The following is a 23,009-nucleotide window of genomic DNA, read 5'->3' on the forward strand; positions in this document are numbered from 1 at the left end:
CCAGATCTAGCCCCCTATAACGCACCAAATCTACACATCCCTGAACACTACGGACAATTTAGCATGGCCAATGTGCAAACTCCACAAAGACAATCGCCCGAGGGTGGAATCAAACCCAGGTCCCTGGCACTGCGCAGCAGCAGTGCTCACCACTGACCCACCGTGCCTACACGTGTTGTCTAGAGTTCAGGAGTGTATAGATTAGGTGGGTTATGGGGAATGGGTCTGGGTGGGTTGCTCCAAGAGTCAGTGTGGACTTGTTGGGTCGAAGGGCCTGTTTCCTCACTGTAGGGATTATAGGATTCTCTTGTGAAAAACTGTACGCTGTTAAGTATAATCTTACTGAATTGCATTGAAGTTTTGAAGTGTAAGAATAAAGTAGGATTCTTCTAACTTGATAACAAAGTGTGGAGCTGGATGAAAGCTGGATAACACTTTGTTATCTTGGATTCTCCAGCATCTGCAGTTCCCATTATCACTTCTTCTAACTGGACTCTGGCATTATCACAATGAACTCCACGAGCTCTTAAGCAAAATGCTTAGACGGAGAAACAATGATCTTTGTGAATACGCTTGCTCTAACTGATACTTCCAGGACCCACACACAGATCTGAAGTACCTTAATGTCAGTGAAATTCAATCAATGAAACTGACCTTCTATTCAGCTTAGGGTCAAGCATGTAGCAACTACAGGAATGCAGTAATGTACAGCCAATAGCTTGACCGAGTGCTGTAACAGTGTGCCACCTATAGGAAAATCCTTTGTAAACACAATTAACTGAGACAAAACTGATATTGACTTAGTCGCAGCTCTTATCCTGTTTACTCTAAACCGAAATAACATCTTTATCCCCCACACGTGTCATCAAAACAACTTCAAAGTGAGGTTTCTGAATTACTGACCAGGTTAGTCATTCTTGCTGAACTGGACTGAATTGGTATTGCTCCAAGCAATTTTCTTTTGAATCCTTGGCAACCTTGGAGAGAAAGATGACAAATTCTCCAGGGAGGAAGTATGGCTGAATTCTTAAGGTAAAATAGATCGACTTCAAAACACATTGGACCTCCATTATCATTTTGTAAAATATGATGTAGACAGTTTGTATGTGGGAAGCTGTTCTAAATATGTCAGTAAAATCAGAAGGAAACAACATTTTATGGTGCAAACGTTCAGTCAAGAATATCCCATATGGCGTTCACTGTTCTAGCCCATAAGAAGGATAATCCACCCTACCTGTCTGTGCCTCTTCTGAAAACGCTTCTGTTTTCCATGAACGTGACTCAAGCTGGGGTCATTTTCCCGGTCAGAACTTCCATTGCGGTAGCTGTGTCTGTTCTTGTTGGCATGGAAACTCAAGCCATTTTGCAGTTCATTGCGTTTTTTCTTTGCAAGAGGATTTTGAAGTTTCTCGAGGCGTTCGTGCGGTTTTAGTGCGATGTCCTTCTACAAAATGAAGAACATCCAGTAAGTTCGAATGTCAACAATCACAGGCCGATATTCTATCTGACTGTATTATATTTTCAAAAAGATCATTCTAGTGCCAAACTGGTGTATAAATCAAAAGTCTGCAGCATAAAGTTGAATTCTTTATGTTGAACTATTAGTAAATTCCTATTGAAACATAATATTATAGAAAAATATAAAAAGTAAGGAACACAATGAACAATGCATGAAACTAACAAATTCAGAGTTTAAAAATCGCTATTCAAATGGGAAGTAACTAGAGTTTGGCAGCGTTTGTGATTTGTTGATCAATTAAAAAATATATCAAAGTTGTATTTGTCAAGATTATTTTTCATTCTTGCCATTTATTCTTCCAGCCCTATGTGCTTTCCTGAGATGTTTCTATTTTTTCAGATGGACATAGAGCACCCTCACCAGAGTGGCCACTATTCAAGTATGACTGATGACAAATTACTGTGCCGTCAGGTACATCATTTCAAATTTTCTTGCTGTTCTCTCCTCAGCCTCTTCAAACAAGGAGCTACAGGGAGTTCAGGGTGAGAACCATGGTCAACTAGAGCACTTCTGCTCAGGTCAACCAGAACAAACCCAACCATCACATTTTCACATTCAATGGCATTAGAATTGTTGAACCCCTTAAAATCATGTCAGGCTTAACCATTGACCAGAACTTCAGCAGGGCTACCGATATAAATATTTTGGCTCCAAAAGAAGGTCAGAGCCTATGAAACCTGCCATCCAGGGCAAAGCAGCCTGCTTCATTGGCATCCCATCGAACGCAGTGAACATTTATTCACTCTGCCACCAACATCAACTGCAAATTGTACTGCAACAACTTGCCAAGGACTGTTCAACAACATGGGTGGCAGAGTTTCTCGAGTCAACAAATGTGGAGCTGTAAAAATCAGGTCGGGCAGGTCAGCAGGCCAGACAGCATCCAAGAAACAGAAAAGTCAATGTTTCAGCTCAGAAGAGTCCTGAAGAAGGGTTCCAACCCGAGACATTTACTTTCCTGCTCCTCAGATGCTGTCTGACCTGCTATGCTTTTCCAGCTCCTTATTTTTTGACTCTCGCTTCCAGCATCTGCAGTCCTCACTGTCTCCTGGCACAGTGGCTCAGTAGTTAGAACTGCTACCTCACTGTACCAGGAGCCTGGGTTCACTTCCACCCTCAGGCAACTGTCTGTTTGGAGTTTGCACATTTTCCCTGTGTATGCATAAGTTTCCTCCCACAGTCCAAAGATGTGTAGGTTAGGTGGGTTGGCCATGCTAAATAGCCCATAATGTCCAGGGACGTGTTAGCCACGGGAAATGCAGGGTTACAGGGATAGGGTAAGGAGGTGGGTCTGGATGGGGTACTCTTTAGAGGGTCGGTGTGGACTCAATGGGCTAAATGGCCTGCTTCACATTGTAGGGACTCTATGATTTTATGATCACCTTACATACCCAGGTACCTGATAAAACTGACCTCTGTCATCTACAAGCTAAGAAGCAGATATCTGGAAATATTAACACTTGCAGGCTTTAACCACATACACTGCCCTGACTTGAAAACATTACCACTGTTCCTGGACCAAAATCCCAGAATTCTTTCCCATACAATACTGTGCATGCACCTACTCCACTTGGACCACAATGGTTGAAGAAGGCAGTTCATTATCACTTCATCAAGAGCAATTAGAGATGGATAATTAATGCTGGCCTGGCCAGCTCTACACATATCCTGCGAATTACGGATTGAATCTGGAGTCTTCCTGCATCTGTACAGATGAAAAACATGTCGCAATAAGCCACGGTTACTCCTAGGTAAGAATGCAGCATACATGTCACAGTCAACCTATGACTTTTCTCCCACCTCATTTATTAAGCAATGGTGCAACACACTGGGTCTGTACAAGGGTGCTGGCAGTGAGGACCCTTCTCATTGCCACTAAGTTAAATCTTGGGTCCTTTCTTGAAAGGTCTGGTCTTGAGACATTCTGCCAAATTACTTCCATGGCCTGCCCAGAGAGTCCTCTGACAGAATTCACTGTTCCCAATGAGCTTTAAACACTCAAATTCACAAACCGCCACTGTTATTTCTGTTCCACAAAGCACATTATTATGAGCTGTCTGTGTCGGCTGCTATGCTTGTGACAAATTACTTGCAATCTCTGTGTCGTGGAGAAACTTCCATCGGGAACTGGGCTGCAATTGTCTAAACACATTTCCCTGCGGCGTTCTTAAAGCTGACAAACGTGAGAGGGTTCAGCCCTAAATTCTCACAGGTTAGATGTAGTCCCATATAACCAGAGGAAAGAGAAACTGCTCCTTCAGCCTCAGTTGGTTTAGTAAGATTTTCAGTTTGCATTTAAAAGCACCAAAACAGCACAAAATCAACTGTTTTTTTTGGAAGTGCATTGAAGCATGAAAACATTGGTCACAGCGTACAAAAACATCTGTCATTGGCGGTACTCAATAAAAATCATGTGGTGTGTCAACAGACGAGAAAGAGCTCTGCATCAGGCACATGCAGTTATGCTAACAACATAACCTTTATGCCCTTGGCAATGTATTCCACTGGGAAATGGCAGAGTCTCAAGAGTTCAAGGAACAAAACCCTTTTATTTTGCATGCACGTGCTGGATTTTAAATGTCTTGTAGCATTCTGTTGCTGGCTGTTTGTGGCGAAACGCAGAGCCAGCGATGACAGCTGGCGTCACAATGTGTGAATAAGACGAAAAATTCGACTTTCGCATCCAAAGGACATCCCAAAACACTTCACAGCCAACCAAGTGCTTTTGAGTGAATCACCGCAAGCAAACAAAGCTGACGGGACCCACAACTGTTGATGGTTAAATGTTCAGCTAAGCTGTGTTTTTTGTTGTGCTGGCTAAAAGTAAATGCTTGCTCAGGCACCAAGCTCTCCTGCTCATCTTTGTATAGCACACTGAAATCATTTCTAACCACTCAAATAACCTTAAGTTTAATGTGTATCTCTGACTGTACCTCTGAGCAGCACCGCTCCCCAAAACCATACAGAAGTGCCAGCTCAGATTAAATACTGGAATGTCTCAGGTTTGTGTGGTAGCATGACCTCCACACCCCAAGATGTGAGCACTATCATGAAACCAAGGCTGTCATTTTTATCCTCATATATGTAAGAATATAAATATTTCATCAGTGCTAGTCTCTAGGAGGTTGAAATTCCAATTCCTTTGCACCAGTTCAGACAATGTCAATTGACTGTGCTGGTCCAGAGATTCCAGTCCAGCTCAGTTAGTGCCACACTTATTTTGAAGTCACATTACAGGTTCAAGTTAAAAAAAAAATCTGAATAGATATTCCAGTGTAGTATTGAGGGAGTGCTACACTAATGAAGGTGATGTTCTTTGAGTCAGACATTTGCCGCTGTCTTGAATAGATGCAAAAGATTTTCGGGGATTGCAAAGACTAAGGGAAATATCCTTGATACCTCCAGGCTAACATTTATCCTACACAAAAAGTTTCAGTAAAATACTCTCTGGTTGTTATCATATTGTGGGAGCTTGCTGAACACAAATTTTGCCTGTTGTGTTTCCCACGTTGCAACAGTTGCTACAATTCAAATTACTTCATTGTCCGTCAAGGAACTGTGGTGCAACCTGATATGGCGAACTGCACCGGATCATTTTCATTAACATTCAAACATTTTTATACATTATTACATGGGAAAAGGTGGAAGCTGGGAGTTAGAGAATTACTGGAACAACAATATCACCATTTCAAACTATTTCCAAGGGCAGGAATTTAGTGGGGGATTGAGATGGAAACAAAAGCAGGCAATCTAGTTCCCTGTTTCAGTCCAGAACACAGAAAGTAAGCGGATTTCCAAAGCTATCCGCACACTCAAGGCGAGTCCCGTGCAATAGTTAAAATGTGGTCAAAGAATGAAGGCTGGTGGAAGACTGGCTGGTGGCAATCCAGAATGCGTACTTTAAAAAAAACACTGCTGACACAGATGAGAAATGACCAATGCACTATGGAGGAGTTCCAAATAAAAAGTCTGGCAACTCTGGTCATTGCTACTTCTATAAATTTTAAGAGTGCTGAGACAGTACTTCAAACTTGAGGCTTTGTTGCCGGAAATCCCTCTCCTCGTCCTCCAGAGTTGGGCACAGGCTCGTCATCCCTGGGGGCAGGGAGGATGTGACCTCTGGATATTAATTGGTCAATGAGATTGGACAATTCTTTGTCCAGTGAGGCGATGTGGGTTCAGAGTCTGCATTTGATCCTGATAGCAGGACCCTGATCCTGAATGGAAGATCCAGCCTCAAATGTCTATTTGCTCAATTGACTGCGATGAAACCGACCACTTTCACCTTTCAAAATGGTTACCGTTTCCATCAAAAATTTGTAACTGCATAGTCTGAAAGGCATTGGGTTCATTTTGGGCAGCCAAGTGTGGGGACAATCCCCTCTGGTTCAGCCACATCTTTTCTGAACCTTGCAGGGAGCAAGGACACCTGCTCAAAGGTGGTTTGAGTGCATCCTTAAATAAGCAGTTAGGGCTGAGCTGATGTCTTGGGAGTCTGACTACTACTTAAACCTCAAATCATACAGCAGAAGCAGTGAGAGGTTCCCCAATTTCCTGCTGACCAGGATATTCCTGGGGCAATTTATGAATCAATTCTTTTACAAGTTTGCTTTTGGGCCAGGAGGTACACCTCTCTGGTTCACAGAAGAAAACTTTAGGAAACCCCAGCCCTGGCACTTGTTCCAGTAACACAACTGCAATTCACCCTTTGATCGACTGCCTTCCTACTAAAGGCCTTTCACCGACATTGCTATCAGTGGCCTAGTGTAACAATTATCTCTAAATGACTCCTTAAGCATATTGGTCGGCAAGCAACACACTAATAAGGCACAGCCATCAAAATTCTCTCGCTCCCAGGTGGCCTGACTGTGCTGATACCCAGAATAAAACCTGCCCCCGAACACAAGGTCTGGCCGTTTAGCATAACAACAAGGAGGTGACAAGGGCCTCAAGGCCCTCCGCTTCTTCCTGTCCCGCAGGCCCGACCAGGCCCCCTCCACCGACACTCTCATCCGCCTAGCGGAACTCGTCCTCACACTCAACAACTTCTCTTTTGACTCCTCCCACTTCCTACAGACTAAGGGGGTGGCCATGGGCACCCGCATGGGCCCCAGCTATGCCTGCCTCTTTGTAGGTTACGTGGAACAGTCCATCTTCCGCACCTACACAGGCCCCAAACCCCACCTCTTCCTCCGGTACATTGATGACTGTATCGGCGCCGCCTCTTGCTCCCCAGAGGAGCTCGAACAGTTCATCCACTTCACCAACACCTTCCACCCCAACCTTCAGTTCACCTGGGCCATCTCCAGCACATCCCTCACCTTCCTGGACCTCTCAGTCTCCATCTCAGGCAACCAGCTTGTAACTGATGTCCATTTCAAGCCCACCGACTCCCACAGCTACCTAGAATACACCTCCTCCCACCCACCCTCCTGCAAAAATTCCATCCCCTATTCCCAATTCCTCCGCCTCCGCCGCATCTGCTCCCACGATAAGACATTCCACTCCCGCACATCCCAGATGTCCAAGTTCTTTAAGGACCGCAACTTTCCCCCCACGGTGATTGAGAACGCCCTTGACCGCGTCTCCCGCATCTCCCGCGACACATCCCTCACACCCCGCCCCCGCCACAACCGCCCCAAGAGGATCCCCCTCGTTCTCACACACCACCCTACCAACCTCCGGATACAACGCATTATCCTCCGACACTTCCGCCATTTACAATCCGACCCCACCACCCAAGACATTTTTCCATCCCCTCTCCTGTCTGCTTTCCGGAGAGACCACTCTCTCCGTGACTCCCTTGTTCGCTCCACACTGCCCTCCAACCCCACCACACCCGGCACCTTCCCCTGCAACCGCAGGAAATGCTACACTTGTCCCCACACCTCCTCCCTCACCCCCATCCCAGGCCCCAAGATGACATTCCACATTAAGCAGAGGTTCACCTGCACATCTGCCAATGTGGTATACTGCATCCACTGTACCCGGTGCGGCTTCCTCTACATTGGGGAAACCAAGCGGAGGCTTGGGGACCGCTTTGCAGAACACCTCCGCTCAGTTCGCAACAAACAACTGCACCTCCCAGTCGCAAACCATTTCCACTCCCCCTCCCATTCTCTTGATGACATGTCCATCATGGGCCTCCTGCACTGCCACAATGATGCCACCCGAAGGTTGCAGGAACAGCAACTCATATTCCACCTGGGAACCCTGCAGCCATATGGTATCAATGTGGACTTCACCAGTTTCAAAATCTCCCCTTCCCCCACTGCATCCCCAAACCAGCCCAGTTCATCCCCTCCCCCCACTGCACCACACAACCAGCCCAGCTCTTCCCCCCCACCCACTGCATCCCAAAACCAGTCCAACCTGTCTCTGCCTCCCTAACCGGTTCTTCCTCTCACCCATCCCTTCCTCCCACCCCAAGCCGCACCCCCAGCTACCTACTAACCTCATCCCACCTCCTTGACCTGTCCGTCTTCCCTGGACTGACCTATCCCCTCCCTACCTCCCCACCTACACCCTCTCCACCTATGTTCTTTACTCTCCATCTTCGGTCCGCCTCCCCCTCTCTCCCTATTTATTCCAGTTCCCTCCCCCCATCCCCCTCTCTGATGAAGGGTCTAGGCCCGAAACGTCAGCTTTTGTGCTCCTGAGATGCTGCTTGGCCTGCTGTGTTCATCCAGCCTCACATTTTATTATCTTGGAATCTCCAGCATCTGCAGTTCCCATTATCGCTGACATAACTCATCTCCCTTGCAAATGTTTAGAATTTTTAAAAGACTTTTTCCTGAAGCCAATGTCCTGAGCTGATCATACCAGAACAGCGTTCCATTGTATAATATAATACTTTTCCATTACATTTGCTTTGTAAGCTCAGCTTTTTTTTAAACTCCCCTGGGCCTCAGCAGAACAAGATGCCCATTCTGCAAATAGGCTACAGTACAAGAGAGAATAAAGCTTTACAAAGAAAACATTCTCATTAAGTACCTAATCAAGCCACTTGAGGGAGAGGTTTTTCAGCTTTTATAATACTTGCAATTATGCCAATTATTTCAACAGCATACTGTATTTTAACTCTTCTAACAAACTCAATATGTTAGGAGTTAAGAGGCAATTATATTTTCTTCATATCTTTTCTAACCTATTAGAACACCTTTTAACAGGAAGATCAATAGTCCGGACTGATAACATAACTTACAATCTGATAAACCCAAAGGCTTAGAATCCTCCGGTTATTATTCCCAGTACATTTCCCAGGTGAAGCCTAAATGAGGCCAATAAGCCACAAATTATTCTTAATTCAGTACAAATGACCAACCTCACTCTCATTCCACAACAATTACCAGTGTGGAAAATGATACTATTTATGTTACCAATATCATTTTTCACAGAATTGACATCATATGCTAATTTTCAGCAATGAAATGCAGTTCCAAATTCACTTGAATCAAATGTACATGGCAAACATTAGGATAATTAACTATCCAACAACCATTAGTTTCACATGAATCAAGCCACTATCCAAAACAAAGACCATATTTTTGTTTAGAAAAGATGTCCTTCCTGACCTAATTAATTTTAACTTGTTTAATTTGAATTTATACAGCTGGATTTTCCCCAGGTTTAGGAAATTCTATAGACGTTTAACAATAGACGGCAAGATTCTGAACTCCTGTCCTCATTTTCAAAAGATCCCTTTTCAATGGGAAGGGAAAGAGGGCAGAACATGACTTGCACATACAAACTCAGCAAGATCATTTGGTGATACTATTATGACTGCAGCAACAGCCTTAACTCACAATGTGAAGTCATAAGTTTTTAAAGAGTTGAAGTAAATGCTTATTAAGGGTGGCTAAGGTCTACAAGCCATGGAATTATTTAAATGGCACCAAAATTGGAAGTGCAGTGGACAGCAAAGGTTAACCAGAGTACAACAGGACATTGATCAGAGGGCTGGTGGGCCTAGGAGTAGCAGATTGACTTTCATTTAGTCAAACGTGAGGTGTGCGCGTTTTCGGAAAATCAATCAGGGCAGGACTTATACACTTAATGGTAAAGGTCCTGGGGAGTGTTGCTGAACGAAGAGACCTTGGTGTGCAGATTCATAATTCCTTGAAAGTGGAGTCGCAGGTAGATAGGATAGTGAAGGAGGTGTTTGATGTGCTTGCCTTTATTGTTCAGTGCATGGAGTATAGGAGTTGGGAGGTCATGTTGTGTACAGGATAATGGTTAGACCACTTTTAGAATACTGCATGCAGTTCAGGTCTCCCTACTATAAGAAAGGCTTATGAAACTCAAAAAGGTTCAGCAAAGATTTACAAGGATGTTGCCAGGGTTGGAGGGTTTGAGCTGTAGGAAGAGGCTGAATAGGCTGGGGCTATTTTCCCTGCAGCATCAGAGGCTGAGGGGTGACCTTACAGAGGTTTATAAAATCATGAGCGGCATGGATAAGGTGAATAGCCAAGGTCTTTTCCCCAGACAGGGGCATCCAAAATGAAAGGGCATAGGTTTAAGTTGAGAGGGGAGAGTTTTAAAAGGGACCTAACAGGCAACATTTTCACGCAGAGGGTGGTGCGTGCATAGAATGAGTTGTCAGAGGAAGTGGTGGAGTTTGATACAATTACAACATTTAAAAGGCATCTGGACAGGTATTTAAATAAAGACAGCAGGAACTGCAGATGCTGAAGTCTGAGATAACAAGGTGTAGAGCTGGATGAACACAGCAGGCCAAGCAGCATCAGAGGAGCAGGAAGGCTGATGTTTCAGGCCTAGACCCTTCTTCAGAAATATTTAAATTCAGAAGTAATTAAATAGAAAGAGTTTAGTAGGGTATGGGCCAAATGCTGGCAAATGGGACTAGAATAGTTTAAGATATCTGGTCAGCATAGGCAAGTTGAATGTAGGGTCTGTTTCTGCACTGTACAGCTCTATGACTCTTCCTTTTTAAAGAAAACAAAAAAAAGCTACTTGTGTCAGTGAGAATTAGAGGGATCTTATCTCAGGGTTAACATGGATGTTTGTTGACAAAATCCCAAGAGTAAAAGGTATGTTGTTATTGAAACTTAGCTGCTTTTGTTATGATCTCAGCTGATGGTACAACCAGTCGAGTCAGGTCACAGAGTGAAGCCTGGTTTTGGTAGATCATGTGCTTAGGTTTTGCAGTTGGTTAGTGTGGCAGTCAGTTACCAAAATATATTCACATGGACCTGCAGATGATCTTTAACAACAGAACACAGCTTTCTTTCTGTGTAGTACAGCTATATAAAGACAACTACATAGAGGGTAATTAGAAACATCTTAACACAAACTTCAAAAAAAAATTTCAATCAGTTTCCAACCCCATCCACTAACAGGCTCAATCCCAGAGAAATGTCACTATAAATCAAGCTTTTTTTAAAAAAATTACTTCGCTGACACCTTTTCCATTTCCTTCCCTTGAACATTGAGGCTGCTTTTCACCATTTATCTCAGAGTCTGACTATTTAAATTTTCTCAGCTCTGACAACTGGAAGACTGCAAAGTTCTCCCAGCTTCAGTGCTCCACATTAAATACTTCAGCTGAAGTGACTTGTTCCATTGAACTGGTTTCATCCTCCTGCCGGGAAACACTGTTCTACCTTTAGGACAGAATTTTGGTTTCCTCTGAACTTTCTGTCCTGAGGAATTAATGTATTTACTCTGTCATAAACTCAACAGTATAAACAGTTTAACACCACAGGAGCCCTCCCAAGTATTCCACTGCAACACAATCCATCTCCAAACGCAGCAAGACTGAACAATATTCAGGTTTGAGCTGAAAAATGGCAAGTTACATTTGCACCACTCAAGTGCAAAGCAATGACCATCTCTAGGAAGACAGAATCTAAGTATCACCCCTCACATTCAATGACATTATCACTGCTGAACCCCCCATTATCAACATCCTTGGTTTATCACTGACCAGAAACTGAAGGGGATCTGTCATTTAAATTTTACGCCTACAAGAGTAAATCACAGCATAGGAATCCTGCAGCAGGTAACTCAGGTCTTGACTCCCCAAAGCCTGTCCAACAATAATTGATTGATTGATTGTCACTTGTACCATAGTACAGCAAAAAGATTTGTTTATAAGCAGCACAGGCAGATCATAGTAAGCAAGGATGTACAGATCAAAAAGACAGAAGCATAGAGGTTACATTGCAGAGAGCGTGCGCTGGGCAAGATCTATGTTAGTACGATCAGTGTTATTTGAGGCTACAGAGTCCATTCACCAGCCTGAAAACAAAGCAGATATTTCTGAACCTGCTTGTGCGTATGTTCAGGCTTCGGTATCTTCTGCCTGAAGGAAGAGGTTGTAGGACATCATTACCAGCAGCGAACCACATAAATGGCGTCCATGCGTGGAAGGTTAGCTTCCATGATGGTCTGGGCTGTGCAAGGCAAAGGTTGCCCTCTTGTCTGGATGACCGCACCTCCAACAACACCAAGACACTCAACACCATTCAAGACAAAACAACCAGCTTGACAGTTACAACATCCACAAACGCACTAAGTCTCCCACACTACCGACACTCAGTCGCAGCAGTGTGTGTGCACAAGATTCACTGCTGAAATGTACAACTTTCTTTTTAATGTACCAAAGGCTGACTAAGTGTTTACACCTTTGTCTTATTTCATAACATGGCTCCTGAGGTCTTCCTATGGTCGATACTGGGCAAGTTACCAAATGAACTGTGAAGGGGAAAACAACAGTCAGGAGAGGCAATGAATTGATAATAGATGGCATGGGGGTTAGAAGGGGTCATGGGGGTGAATGGCTCACCAGCAGCATAGGGAGTGGGTGAGGATGCGGAATTCTGTGAAAGCTGGGGTTCCAAACATTAAAAGAGAACAAGTGAGGTGAAACGCCAGAGAACTGATGAGTGTCTCTCAAAATAAAACCCCTGGGCATATGGCAGTTCCTGTTGTTGCCTCCTATTTGTGTCCAATGTGGTATGCACAACTCTATTCTGCATGCAAGATGACACTGTGTAAAGCTGGATGAACACAGGAGGCCAAGCAGCATCAGAAGAGTAGGAAAGCTGATGTTTCAGTCCTAGAGAAGGGTCTAGGCCTGAAACATCAGCCTTCCTACTCCTCTGATGCTGTTTGGCCTGCTGTGTTCATCCAGCTCTACACCTTGTTATCTCAGATTCTCCAGTATCTGCAGTTCCTACTATCTCTGGGTTCCAATGATAACAGGTTAGAGCTGGAGGAATATGGAGACTTTGATAATTCCTGTCTATCTCACCAATAAAGAATGATCCAGGTAAATACTTTGGACATTTAAAATATAACCACCTTAGAGCAGAAATAATAGCTAAAGGAAAGCTGTGCGAGACATCAACCATCCCTTTACATTCTTTGGAGTATACAATCAGCATGGAGAGTCCAAGGAAGGATCTTTTGGTATGGATGCTTCAATTGTGATCTGGACAGAAAACTGAGCTGCGGGTGTGAGTCTCACTCTCCAGCATCCCAACTACACTTGAAATCCTGCTTTGCAGAGAAGAAGCATCTACATCCTTAAGCAGACTGAGATATTCAACTAAAACCATTAGATTTTCTACAACAGATTTCAAGAGAAAAGGATATATACCAGCTGCAACTGAGAAGTAACCATCTCAGTGAGAAACAAAATACCTGGATGTCCTCAATAAAGACTAATTAGCTTTAATCTTTCTTCTTTCACCATATTTTGCCATGTTTAACTTCTAAAAATCTGTAAAATTATTTTTGCATGCTTGGAGTGTATGCATGTTTAAGTGCATTAGTGAAAAGCAGGACTTGTCTTTTCAATCTTTTTTTTTACCTGGATGAGTTTTAGCAATGAAACTGATTCATTGTGTGTGTTTGCCTCAAGAATGCCCATCTGGCTTAATTCTGACAGACTGTACACAGTCAAATATATATTGAATTGGCGATACAGCATTCTTTTACAATGAAAAAGGAAAACCATTTAATCTCTCCTCACCTAGGTCAAGATAATATTGACAGGAGCTTTAGATGAATGAAAATTTTATGAAGAGTAGAGGATAGGAAGCGAGCCAGATTGGAGTTAGAATTACCAAGGTCAGCGGTAACAAAAATATACTTTTGTTTAGAAACATTTGGGTAAAGGGACTGAACTCTTTGACAGGAATTTCAACAAAGAGGGCTCCACTGTAGCCTAACTTTGGAGAAGAAGAATTTGAATTTGATGTTAATTAGCACTAAATACCATTTTGCACATTTCGTATCAACCTATATAAAGATTATTGGGGATGGCATTAGAATTAAACTCTTCATATAAATGACACTAATTATGAACAGCTGCACCCTGGGATTCAACTGGTCTGACTGCAGATTGGAGTCTTTTCGACAATCGTAACAAGTTCAGGAGATTAAGTTGACTCGGAGTTAAATATTACAAGCTTCCTCTGAACAAAAATATGTCCTCCTTCCTTGTAAAGCTACCCTGCCTCTTAAGATCTCCAACATTATTCTCTAAAAGCAACTGTCCTCAAACATTTTTGTTCGAAGGATCCTTAGTTAATTGTATTAATCACTGACCTCCCACTTAAATTCTAAGACTGTATAATACTCAAAATATGGATATACCACATGTAAAGAGTATTTTAGTGAAGCTTTTAAGAAAGCAGGGGTTTACTTATAGAAATAAGTGCAATGAGTGCACTTCTCATTGCAAGTTTATCTATCTTCATGTTTTCCCTTCCTGTCGTCAGCCTGCTCTACACCATAGAACTCCTGCCTCCCATCTCACATTGTGTCATGGTCTGCTAGATAGCATTGACACAACTACAGGAGCTGCAGGCTTCAGTTTGTGAACCGCTGTCTGATAGTAATGAGCAGCACCAACACCACTCCCACACCCCAGCCCACACCAGGAGGAGGATGTGGTGGAGCGAGATAATCTCTGCAGATTTTAATCTATGAATGGAAGCAGTCCCCACCCCGCCAAAACCTCTGTGCAAGAACATTTGTCTCAACTGTAGATAGGTCCACACATCAGACATTACAAATTGACATATTAACAATTATAGATTTTCCTATGGTCTGCAAAAGACTCTTCTGAACCATATCTTGCTACAGTCAATGATCCCAGAGGCTGACAGTGATGAGGTAAACTGTGCACTCAGTAAGGTGTATAAGAACTTAATATTTTTTAAGTCATCTGTTAAACAAAACAGGAGACTCAATTACTAATTCTTTTGGAGTTTTCACAATATTTATATTTCATCACATAATCACAAGAACTCCCGGAGAACCATTTAGCACTAAAAATACATCTGGGAAAGAAAGCCGTGTAACTTGTACTAATGATTCTGGTCAGCAATGTATACTGGTTTCCCTTCCCCATAGCAGATTAGGAGAAAGTAAATTTAAAGAGTTCTAAAGGAACGGTCAAAACAAATTAAAAATTCATCACAAGCACCTGACTTTGTCTATGAACCTCGTGCTATCAATGCAGTTACTATGTTAATAGTGAAAACATACCTACAATTGCAAGCAACTCCACATATGAAGGACCATGGTTTCAATCAAGGTAGAAATCCTCAGTAGTTTCTGGTCATATTCCAGCAACAATTTTATTCCCTGGCAAAACACTGGCCAAAATCATGCCACAGTTTATTTACATCGCATTCCTCTTGCCCCAACAGCACTCAGCTGCTAAAGGAGTTCATATTTCCCAATGCCGACACAGAAGCTTAGCCAACAGGGACCGAAGCCCACGTACAACTGTGTTTGCACAAAATTAAGTTCAGGCCAACAAGAGTTTCATCAGTAAGTTTGTCGGCTGGGAACAATTATAATTAAATCTCGTTAGACAGCTTGATAGATGCAGCTGCAACTTACATGGAGACTCATTCTAGTGCAAAGTATGGGCCAGTTAATTGAGTACACAGAAAATCTTGGGTGGCTAATAGGTTGTGAAATAACCTCACACACTTTAATCCACAGCTACCCGTAAACAAGCAGTTACATTAAGAAAGTTTAACTCCATCCCTCCCAGAGGATCCTCTACGTAATAGCATCTTTCAAGGGACTTTAGGGAGGATAGCCACTGTCATGACGATACTTAAGAGAACCACTGGGGATAACATGAGAGAGGGCAATTTCAGCAAGCACTGTGCAGCAGTGCATTTAATGGCATCTGAAAATGGCTCAGAGGAAATGAATCATCGGAGACCTGGTTGAACAGCTCATGGATTTCCTCAATGAAGCAGATTTTAAAAAGTAGGAAATGAAAAATGTAAATTACATTGAGTGAGTTAAATACCACGTCAAGTACTGAAAAAGAGGAAAGAAGGACTGGATTAAGGAAAACAAAGAAAAGGAGACAAAAGAGAAGTAAAATAAGAAGTGACACCTTTAATATGATATTCTTAAAATCTTCAAATGACAATAAGTATTAAAAAAATGAAATTACACAGTTTGTAATAGTATTTTTTATTACTAGAAAGGTTGATTGGCAATAACTGAAGCGTACTAATACTTGTATCCAAGACTCAACATTCTCTGACAAGTTAATATTTGCTTCTACAATGCAACACTGCAACTTCACCTCATTCAATATATTTCAATGGTGATGGATACAAATTATTTTCAGCTTCAGACAGAAGTTCATGCCTTGGAATAGTAACTGTAGGTGTCAGCAATTATTTAACCTTGTAACTGTTCCTTGTCTGAAGTTGTTTTACCATTTACCACAAATAATACATTGACATTAACATCACTATTAGCAAAATCAGGTTCATGATCTTTTCAGATTTCATGCTTTAGCCACATGCATCTTTTTCTTAAGTATTGCTGATAAAGAACATACTTGTGGAAGTTGTCCACCTTGCATTCGTTAGGACAGAATCATAAGAACATAAGTTCTCAAAGAGATTGGTTTTGAGATTCTAGAGCATGAAGGAGAGATGAAAAAACTTTGACAGCATGTCTCTTATTACAGCAATACCCAAGTTCTAACCAACAGGAACATGTAATTGTTTCATTTGTTTTAAGTATTGAGAGCATGACCAGCCCAATAGTCTAACAGTGATAAATGCAGGATCAAAAAGAATCTGTTAACACTCTAAGAATCAAATATTCCTTTGTGACGAATTTAAAAATAACATGAATGCAGGGTTTTTTAAATCCTTGTTTACCATGACTGAGACACTCCAATATTAAAACATGACTGTCAAGGGAAAGTAATTGTTGAAGGGTCCACATGTCCAACATGTCATGAGGTCTGAAGGTTCCTGTGCAGGCTGTGCAGACATTGCCTTCTTTAAGTTACTGCACATTTTGCTGCACAGAAAAAGTGTAAAAGGGTTCACTCACTTAAATTGCTGCACAGTACAAAAATAAAGAGGGCACCGCAGTCAGCGTTCTCTCAATAAGGCTGACTTGGGTACAGACTGGTGAAAATATGAATCTTATTTCTGGAAACCAGTATTTAATTGGAAAACATGGACTAATTGTGTGTTCAGACATTACAATCGAAACTACAACTGGGTATTCAATAGAAAGGGCCTATGCCAGGAATTAGTCCCTGTAAGTGACAAGCAGAATGTGGTCATTTGCTGAGCTCTGAGGAGGACTGAACACACTAAAACCCACCTGACTTAGATTCCATTCCAATAATTGGGAAGTCTGTAACATGTCAGGAGAAATATTTAAAAGGGACCCAAGGGGAAATTTTTTCACACAGCGGGTGGAGCATGTATGGAATAAGAAGCCAGAGGTGGTGGTGGTGGTGGAGGTGGATACAATTATAACATTTAAAAGGCATCTGTTTGGCTAAATGAATAGTAAGGATTTAAAGGGATACAGGCCAAATGCTGGCAAATGGGACTCCATTAATTTAGAATATCTGGTCGGCATGGACAAGTTGGAGCGAAGGGTCTGTTTCCATGCTGTACAGTTCTATGCCCACCATTCTCCTGATCAATATTTTGCACTACACTTAACCTAGGCAATAAAGATACAAATCCAGAACCAAACAGGTTTAACTTGGGAGCTACATTTTGTGTAAACTTTGTGAGCAGATCAGCCTGAATTCCATCGTTGTGAAACTGTTACGCAGGAATATTTCATGTAAAATATGTAGATTTGTAACAAATCATCAGCTAGACCTATTAAATGGTTCTTTACTACTTAACAATGTGAGAACAACAGCCAAGAATGGATCATGAGTTGATGGCTTTGTGCCATTTCTATTGATGAATTTAGGTTGAATAAAACTGTCCTTAGGAAATAGTAAGCATATGCCCTTTTTATTGGGGCTGAATAAACTCACAACAACAAAAAAAGGCACTTAATTCTCTGTAACGACAGGGACATGTAATTTAACAGCTTAACATTCAGTGGAAGTGCATTTAAGAACCCTGCAGTCAGCGATACATATACCAGGACTGCACTGATGATAAAATAGTCTGTCAGTGTGTGCTGTGTACAGATACAATGCCTAACAATAGCCCACATGATCCCTGGTGTGTGTTTGCATAATTTGCTGCTTTTCCAGCTTGTGCCTGGTGCAGGGCAAATAGAACAGATTTATTATAATAATAAAATAAAGCCTGAAGATGCAGTCAAGAGAATGTGCATGACCTGTGAGAGCAATGACAAGACACAGAAGAAAGAAACCCATGGACAGAACGAGACAATAAGCCAGAGTTCAGGTATTTAGTCATTTCATAAATGTTACTGGGCAACACATTCAGAAAAAGAGCAACAGATTTCTGGTAAGAGTCTAAAGACAAATGTCAGTGTTATGCCACAGTTTGAATAAGTGACAAAAATTAAAAATTCATAGTATTTTATCTCCGCTCACTGGACCATTAATTACATAGATCCTTATTTGGAATTGCCATAAAATGCTCATGAATATCTGCAAGGTCAAAAATTTAAATGTTGAACATGTTGCTGCTTCTGTTAAAAGTAAACAATATTCAGGATGCTAATGAAAGAACAACAGAAAGTAGGCCATGGAATCATAGAATCTCTACACCTTGGAAACAGGCCATTTGGCCTGTCGAGTCCACACCAACCCACTGAATAGCATCCCTCCCAGATCCAATCCCCTGCTCTATCCCCTTAACCCTGCATTTCCCACAGCTAGCCTATACTAGCTTACAAACCCTGGACACTATGGGCAATTTAGCATGGCCAAACCACCTAACCTGCACATCTTTGGACTGAGAGAGGAAGCTGAAGTACCTACAGGAAAAACTCACAGACATGAGGAAAACGTGCAAACTCCTCACAGACTGTTGCCCAAGGGTGGAACTGAAACCAGCTTGGTGGCACCATGGGGCAGCAGGGCTAACCACTGAGCCATTATGCCACCCTAAATGCGAAAAGACAATCAAACTGCTTCCTCAACTGCATCAGTCAAGATTGTCCAGCAATGGATGATAAAACAATTCCTTGCAACTGGTCAATCAATGGTTTTACAATTGGAAAGTCTAGGCCATCATATTTTGTTCACTTGATTCCTAGTACATCAGATCACTTGATTTTCCAAGAAAGATCCTTTAAAGTCTCTACCCAAGGGTAGTTTAACGTAATATTGCATTAGATTAGATTAGATTCCCTACAGTGTGGAAACAGGACCTGCGGCCCAACAAGTCCACACCGCCCATTGAAGCATCCCACCCAGGCCCATCCCCCTATAACCCACACACTCCTGAACACTATGGGCAATTTAGCATGCCTGATCCACCTAACCTGCACATCTTTGGGCTGTGGGAGGAAACCGGAGCACCCGGAGTAAAGCCACGCGGACACAGGGAGAATGTGCAAACTTTGCGCAGACAGGCACCCGAGGTTGGAATCAAACCTGGGTCCCTGGTGCACTGAGCCACCATGCCGCCCCAAACTTAGCTTTATTATTTATCAATATTGCTGATAGGAAATAGCTGCAAATGATTTTTGTAGTGATAGTCCCTTTAAAAATGAACCAAAGTAGGTTTTTTTAATCAACCTGTTTGGAGATGTCATTATGCAACTCTGGATTTGAACCTAGCCTCCTAGTTCAGAGGTAGGGTCACTACTACTGCACAACAACAGCTTCCAATCAACCAGGACATGCTGCAGAGATAACAGAGCAGCTGTTTCTCAGTGAAGCATATAGCAAAGGGCCAGTCTGAGTGGCCAATAGGTGAAAAAATGCCACGGGTGACTTGGTGATAAGAAAAAGAAATTCAGTTTGTGTATAAGTGCAGTTCTGGATGTAGAAAATGACAAAGAGAGACAAAAGGGGCTTGGTATGAGTTGGTAAAAGTGTTTTTGGATAAGAAGACAAAGGCAAAGTAAATTTAAGCAAAATGGCTGGTCTGACAGGGTTCTCCCGGCTCAGTTGTAGTGTAATAATGTCTCTGAACTACTTGATCAGAACATATAAAGGAAAAAAAAGGAATGATACATCCCTTTCTTGGGCTTTGAGTATAACCCGATGAATTAGAAATATGGGTGATTTAGTGGTGGTGAATAGTAGATGTGGTGTTGGGAAAAAGCCATTCAGTTGTGTGTGAAAGGACTGGTTTTAGGGGAGGGGGAGGTGTGGCTCCTATGGTAGGGTCCCTACCTATGAACCAGGAAAGTCTGGGTTAAGTCCGACCAGATTCAGAAGTGTGTAATATCATAATTAAACAAGTTGATTAAAAAGGACCAGTTTGCGGAGAGGTGGGCACTATCGGAGCTGGAGTGCATTATTTCCCCCCCTCCAACTCTATTTTAATTTTGTTCCCTCCCTCTCTCCTTATCCTCCCATATTTTCATTGCTATCCTACTGTGACTGGTGGACAGTGCTTGTTAATTGTTCCTTTTATTGGTGAAATGGGTGAATGGTAGTGGTTTAATGTATAAAAAAGGGGCCAGTTTCCCCCAGAAAGGGGAGTTAGAGAGGAAGGGGAAAGAGGGAGCAGACTGGAGTTTGTATTAAGTTATAAAATGTAAATCAATAGTTCTGGATGACGGATACCTGCCTCCATCTGTGCTAAATGGAGGTCTAGCTGTATAACAGGAGAATCTGAGATAACAAGGTGTAGAGCTGGATGAACACAGCAGGCCAAGCAGCATCAGAGGAGCAGGAAGGCTGACGGTCTAGGACTAGACCCTTCTTCCGAAAACAGGAGGATCTGTCTGGTCTGTGGCCCACAGAAGCCCCCACTACTCTGCAGTAATGGCTAACATTGCAGCACAGTTGATGGAAGACCTGAAATGTTAATTTTCTTACTACCTCTTTCTTTCTGGGTCTTTAAATCCTTCTTGTTCTTCACTCCTATCAAACACTTTGGCAGCTCTTCTTTCCTCGTCTCCCAGTTTAAAAACATTGTTACACCTCTCAGTACTTTTGATCTGACAAAGGATCACAAGCCTGAAATTTTAACTGTTCCTTTCCACGTAGATATTGCCAGACCTGATGAGTATCTCTCATGTTTTTTCTTCTTATTTCTGAATTCCAGCAACTGCAATAGTTTGCTGTTGCCCCAGCATAGACTTTTTGGACTAACGGTTCTTACGGTGCAGTGTAGTGTCACTACCTCTGGGCTAGAAGATCAGGTTCCCAATTCTACCTGCTCTAGATGTATACAATAATATCTCTGAACATGTTTATTAAAAATAATCTGGATCTTTTGGGCTGAATGGCATATTTCCAAACTCTAAAAGCATTTGTGATGTCTCATTTCTTCATTTGTTCTTGGTATGAGTATGTCACTGGCAAGTCACCTTAGCAAGGTGGTGGTGAGCTGCTGCCTTGAACCATTGCAGTCCTTGTGGTATAGTACATTCACAGTAATGTTCAGAAGGGAATCTATGATAGTTTTTATGGATTATTTGAACTTGTGTCTCCGGACCATTACTCTGGATCTGTGCAATACTGATTCAGTAACATTGTGCTATTGTCCTGTATCGTGTGCACACTGGCTTTCATGACCAAACAGTACGTTCAAAGAAACTAACTGCTGCAGGACACAAGTGTTACAAGTTGGTCATTTTATCCAGGAAGGCCATCGACATGTCAGAACAGGAAATGGAAATTGCTGGGCTGTTTAGCAATAGAAAATTCTTTGCAGAGATTGCTATTAAGGTATGTTGTTGATATGGAGGAAGCCTTAGCTTTCATCCATTCAATCACAGAGTACTGAATATTAATATTGGACACACGAGAAAGGAGAAAGTGTTACATTTCTCACCACTTTACCGTAGTTAATGTAAATCATTATCTGCTAAACCAGTTTGAGAATTTCAAAAGTGATAGTCTTTGAACTGTTGCTATAGGCCTAATGGGTTTATTGAAGCCATAAGCTGCTTAACACCAACCTACTGCATTTGGACATGAAAATTACATGAGTTCTTCTCAATCCTGATAGCATTTCTATTGCAGTCTTCCACACTAATCACATTGCTGCTGTGGTGCTTTCACAAGATATGGTCAGGAAGGGAAGCTACTTACGACTAAACTGTAAGTCGCTGAAACAGATAGAAAGTCCTGTATCTATGTATTTGTGAACATGAATTTTGAATGAATTTTGTATCATGTAAATGAAGCTGCTCACTGAAAGTTAAAGGACATGATTGTTCAGTAGAGTTGAATTACAATGTACAATGGACAATATATTTGGAGATTTTATGATAAAGAACATGCAAAAATTCTGATCAGCTGGATAAAACAAAATTTTGCTAGAAATTATAGATAAGCTATAATGTTAGGTAATACTCTTTGTCAAAACTGTTTTGAAAAATTACAGTAACCAGTATATTTCTGCACCTTCCAAGTTTCCTAAATGTCTGCATTCCGATTTTCACCTCTGCCACAGCATTGTAATGTTCCGAATGAAAATAACAAGTAACACCCTCTGACTTTTACCCAGGTAAGGTACCTCTCCATTTCCTCCCGCACCTCTCCATAACCTGCGACACAATCAATTATGCCATTCTCCTCCAATGCCTCTATGGCATGGTGTAGTTCAGTGGAACTGCCCTCTCTTGATTCCAATCTTACCTATTCAATCATAGCCAGAGCATCTGCAGCAGCTAGCTTCTCTTCCCATCTCAATGTGTGCTTACTTCTCGAATTTTCCACAACCACTTCCCTGTTCTCTGTGTTGCAAACTGTGGAGACACAAGGTCAGCTACCACAAGCACACTGATCACGTATCGTTTCAAATGCAAACTGAGTCTTTTAGAAAAAGTCCTTTGTATCATTTTCATTGAAATGCTTCATTTGCATTAAACAATAAATTCTACTTTATTTTGAGGGAAAGCAAGCAACTTCGAGTTGTCAGAAACTGACAGCGTGACCAACCATCCCGGACTGTTCAGGACTAGCCTGGAATTTACTGTCCTGTCCTGGGATTTTGGCTTCCTGGGATGGCATTTGTCATGGGATTTGGGCTTCCTGGGATGGCATTTGTCTTGGATTTGCCTCCTGTTCGCACTTGATCACCACCCGACCATGAATGGCGTC

General features: G+C 42.2%; 1 protein-coding gene across 10 annotated transcripts in view; it reads right to left on the reverse strand.

Moving 5' to 3' along the window:
• Positions 1–23,009, reverse strand: part of auts2a (activator of transcription and developmental regulator AUTS2 a) — a 1,178,234-nt gene that overhangs the window by 872,921 nt on the left and 282,304 nt on the right. For all 10 annotated transcript variants that reach the window (XM_048556878.2, XM_059655523.1, XM_048556879.2 and 7 more), the window contains exon 3: positions 1,235–1,444. In XM_048556878.2, the coding sequence (XP_048412835.2) occupies positions 1,235–1,444 (210 nt within the window). The remainder of the gene's footprint in view (positions 1–1,234; positions 1,445–23,009) is intronic.

This window comes from Stegostoma tigrinum, chromosome 27 (assembly GCF_030684315.1).
Source record: "Stegostoma tigrinum isolate sSteTig4 chromosome 27, sSteTig4.hap1, whole genome shotgun sequence".
NCBI classification, from domain to species: domain Eukaryota; kingdom Metazoa; phylum Chordata; class Chondrichthyes; order Orectolobiformes; family Stegostomatidae; genus Stegostoma; species Stegostoma tigrinum.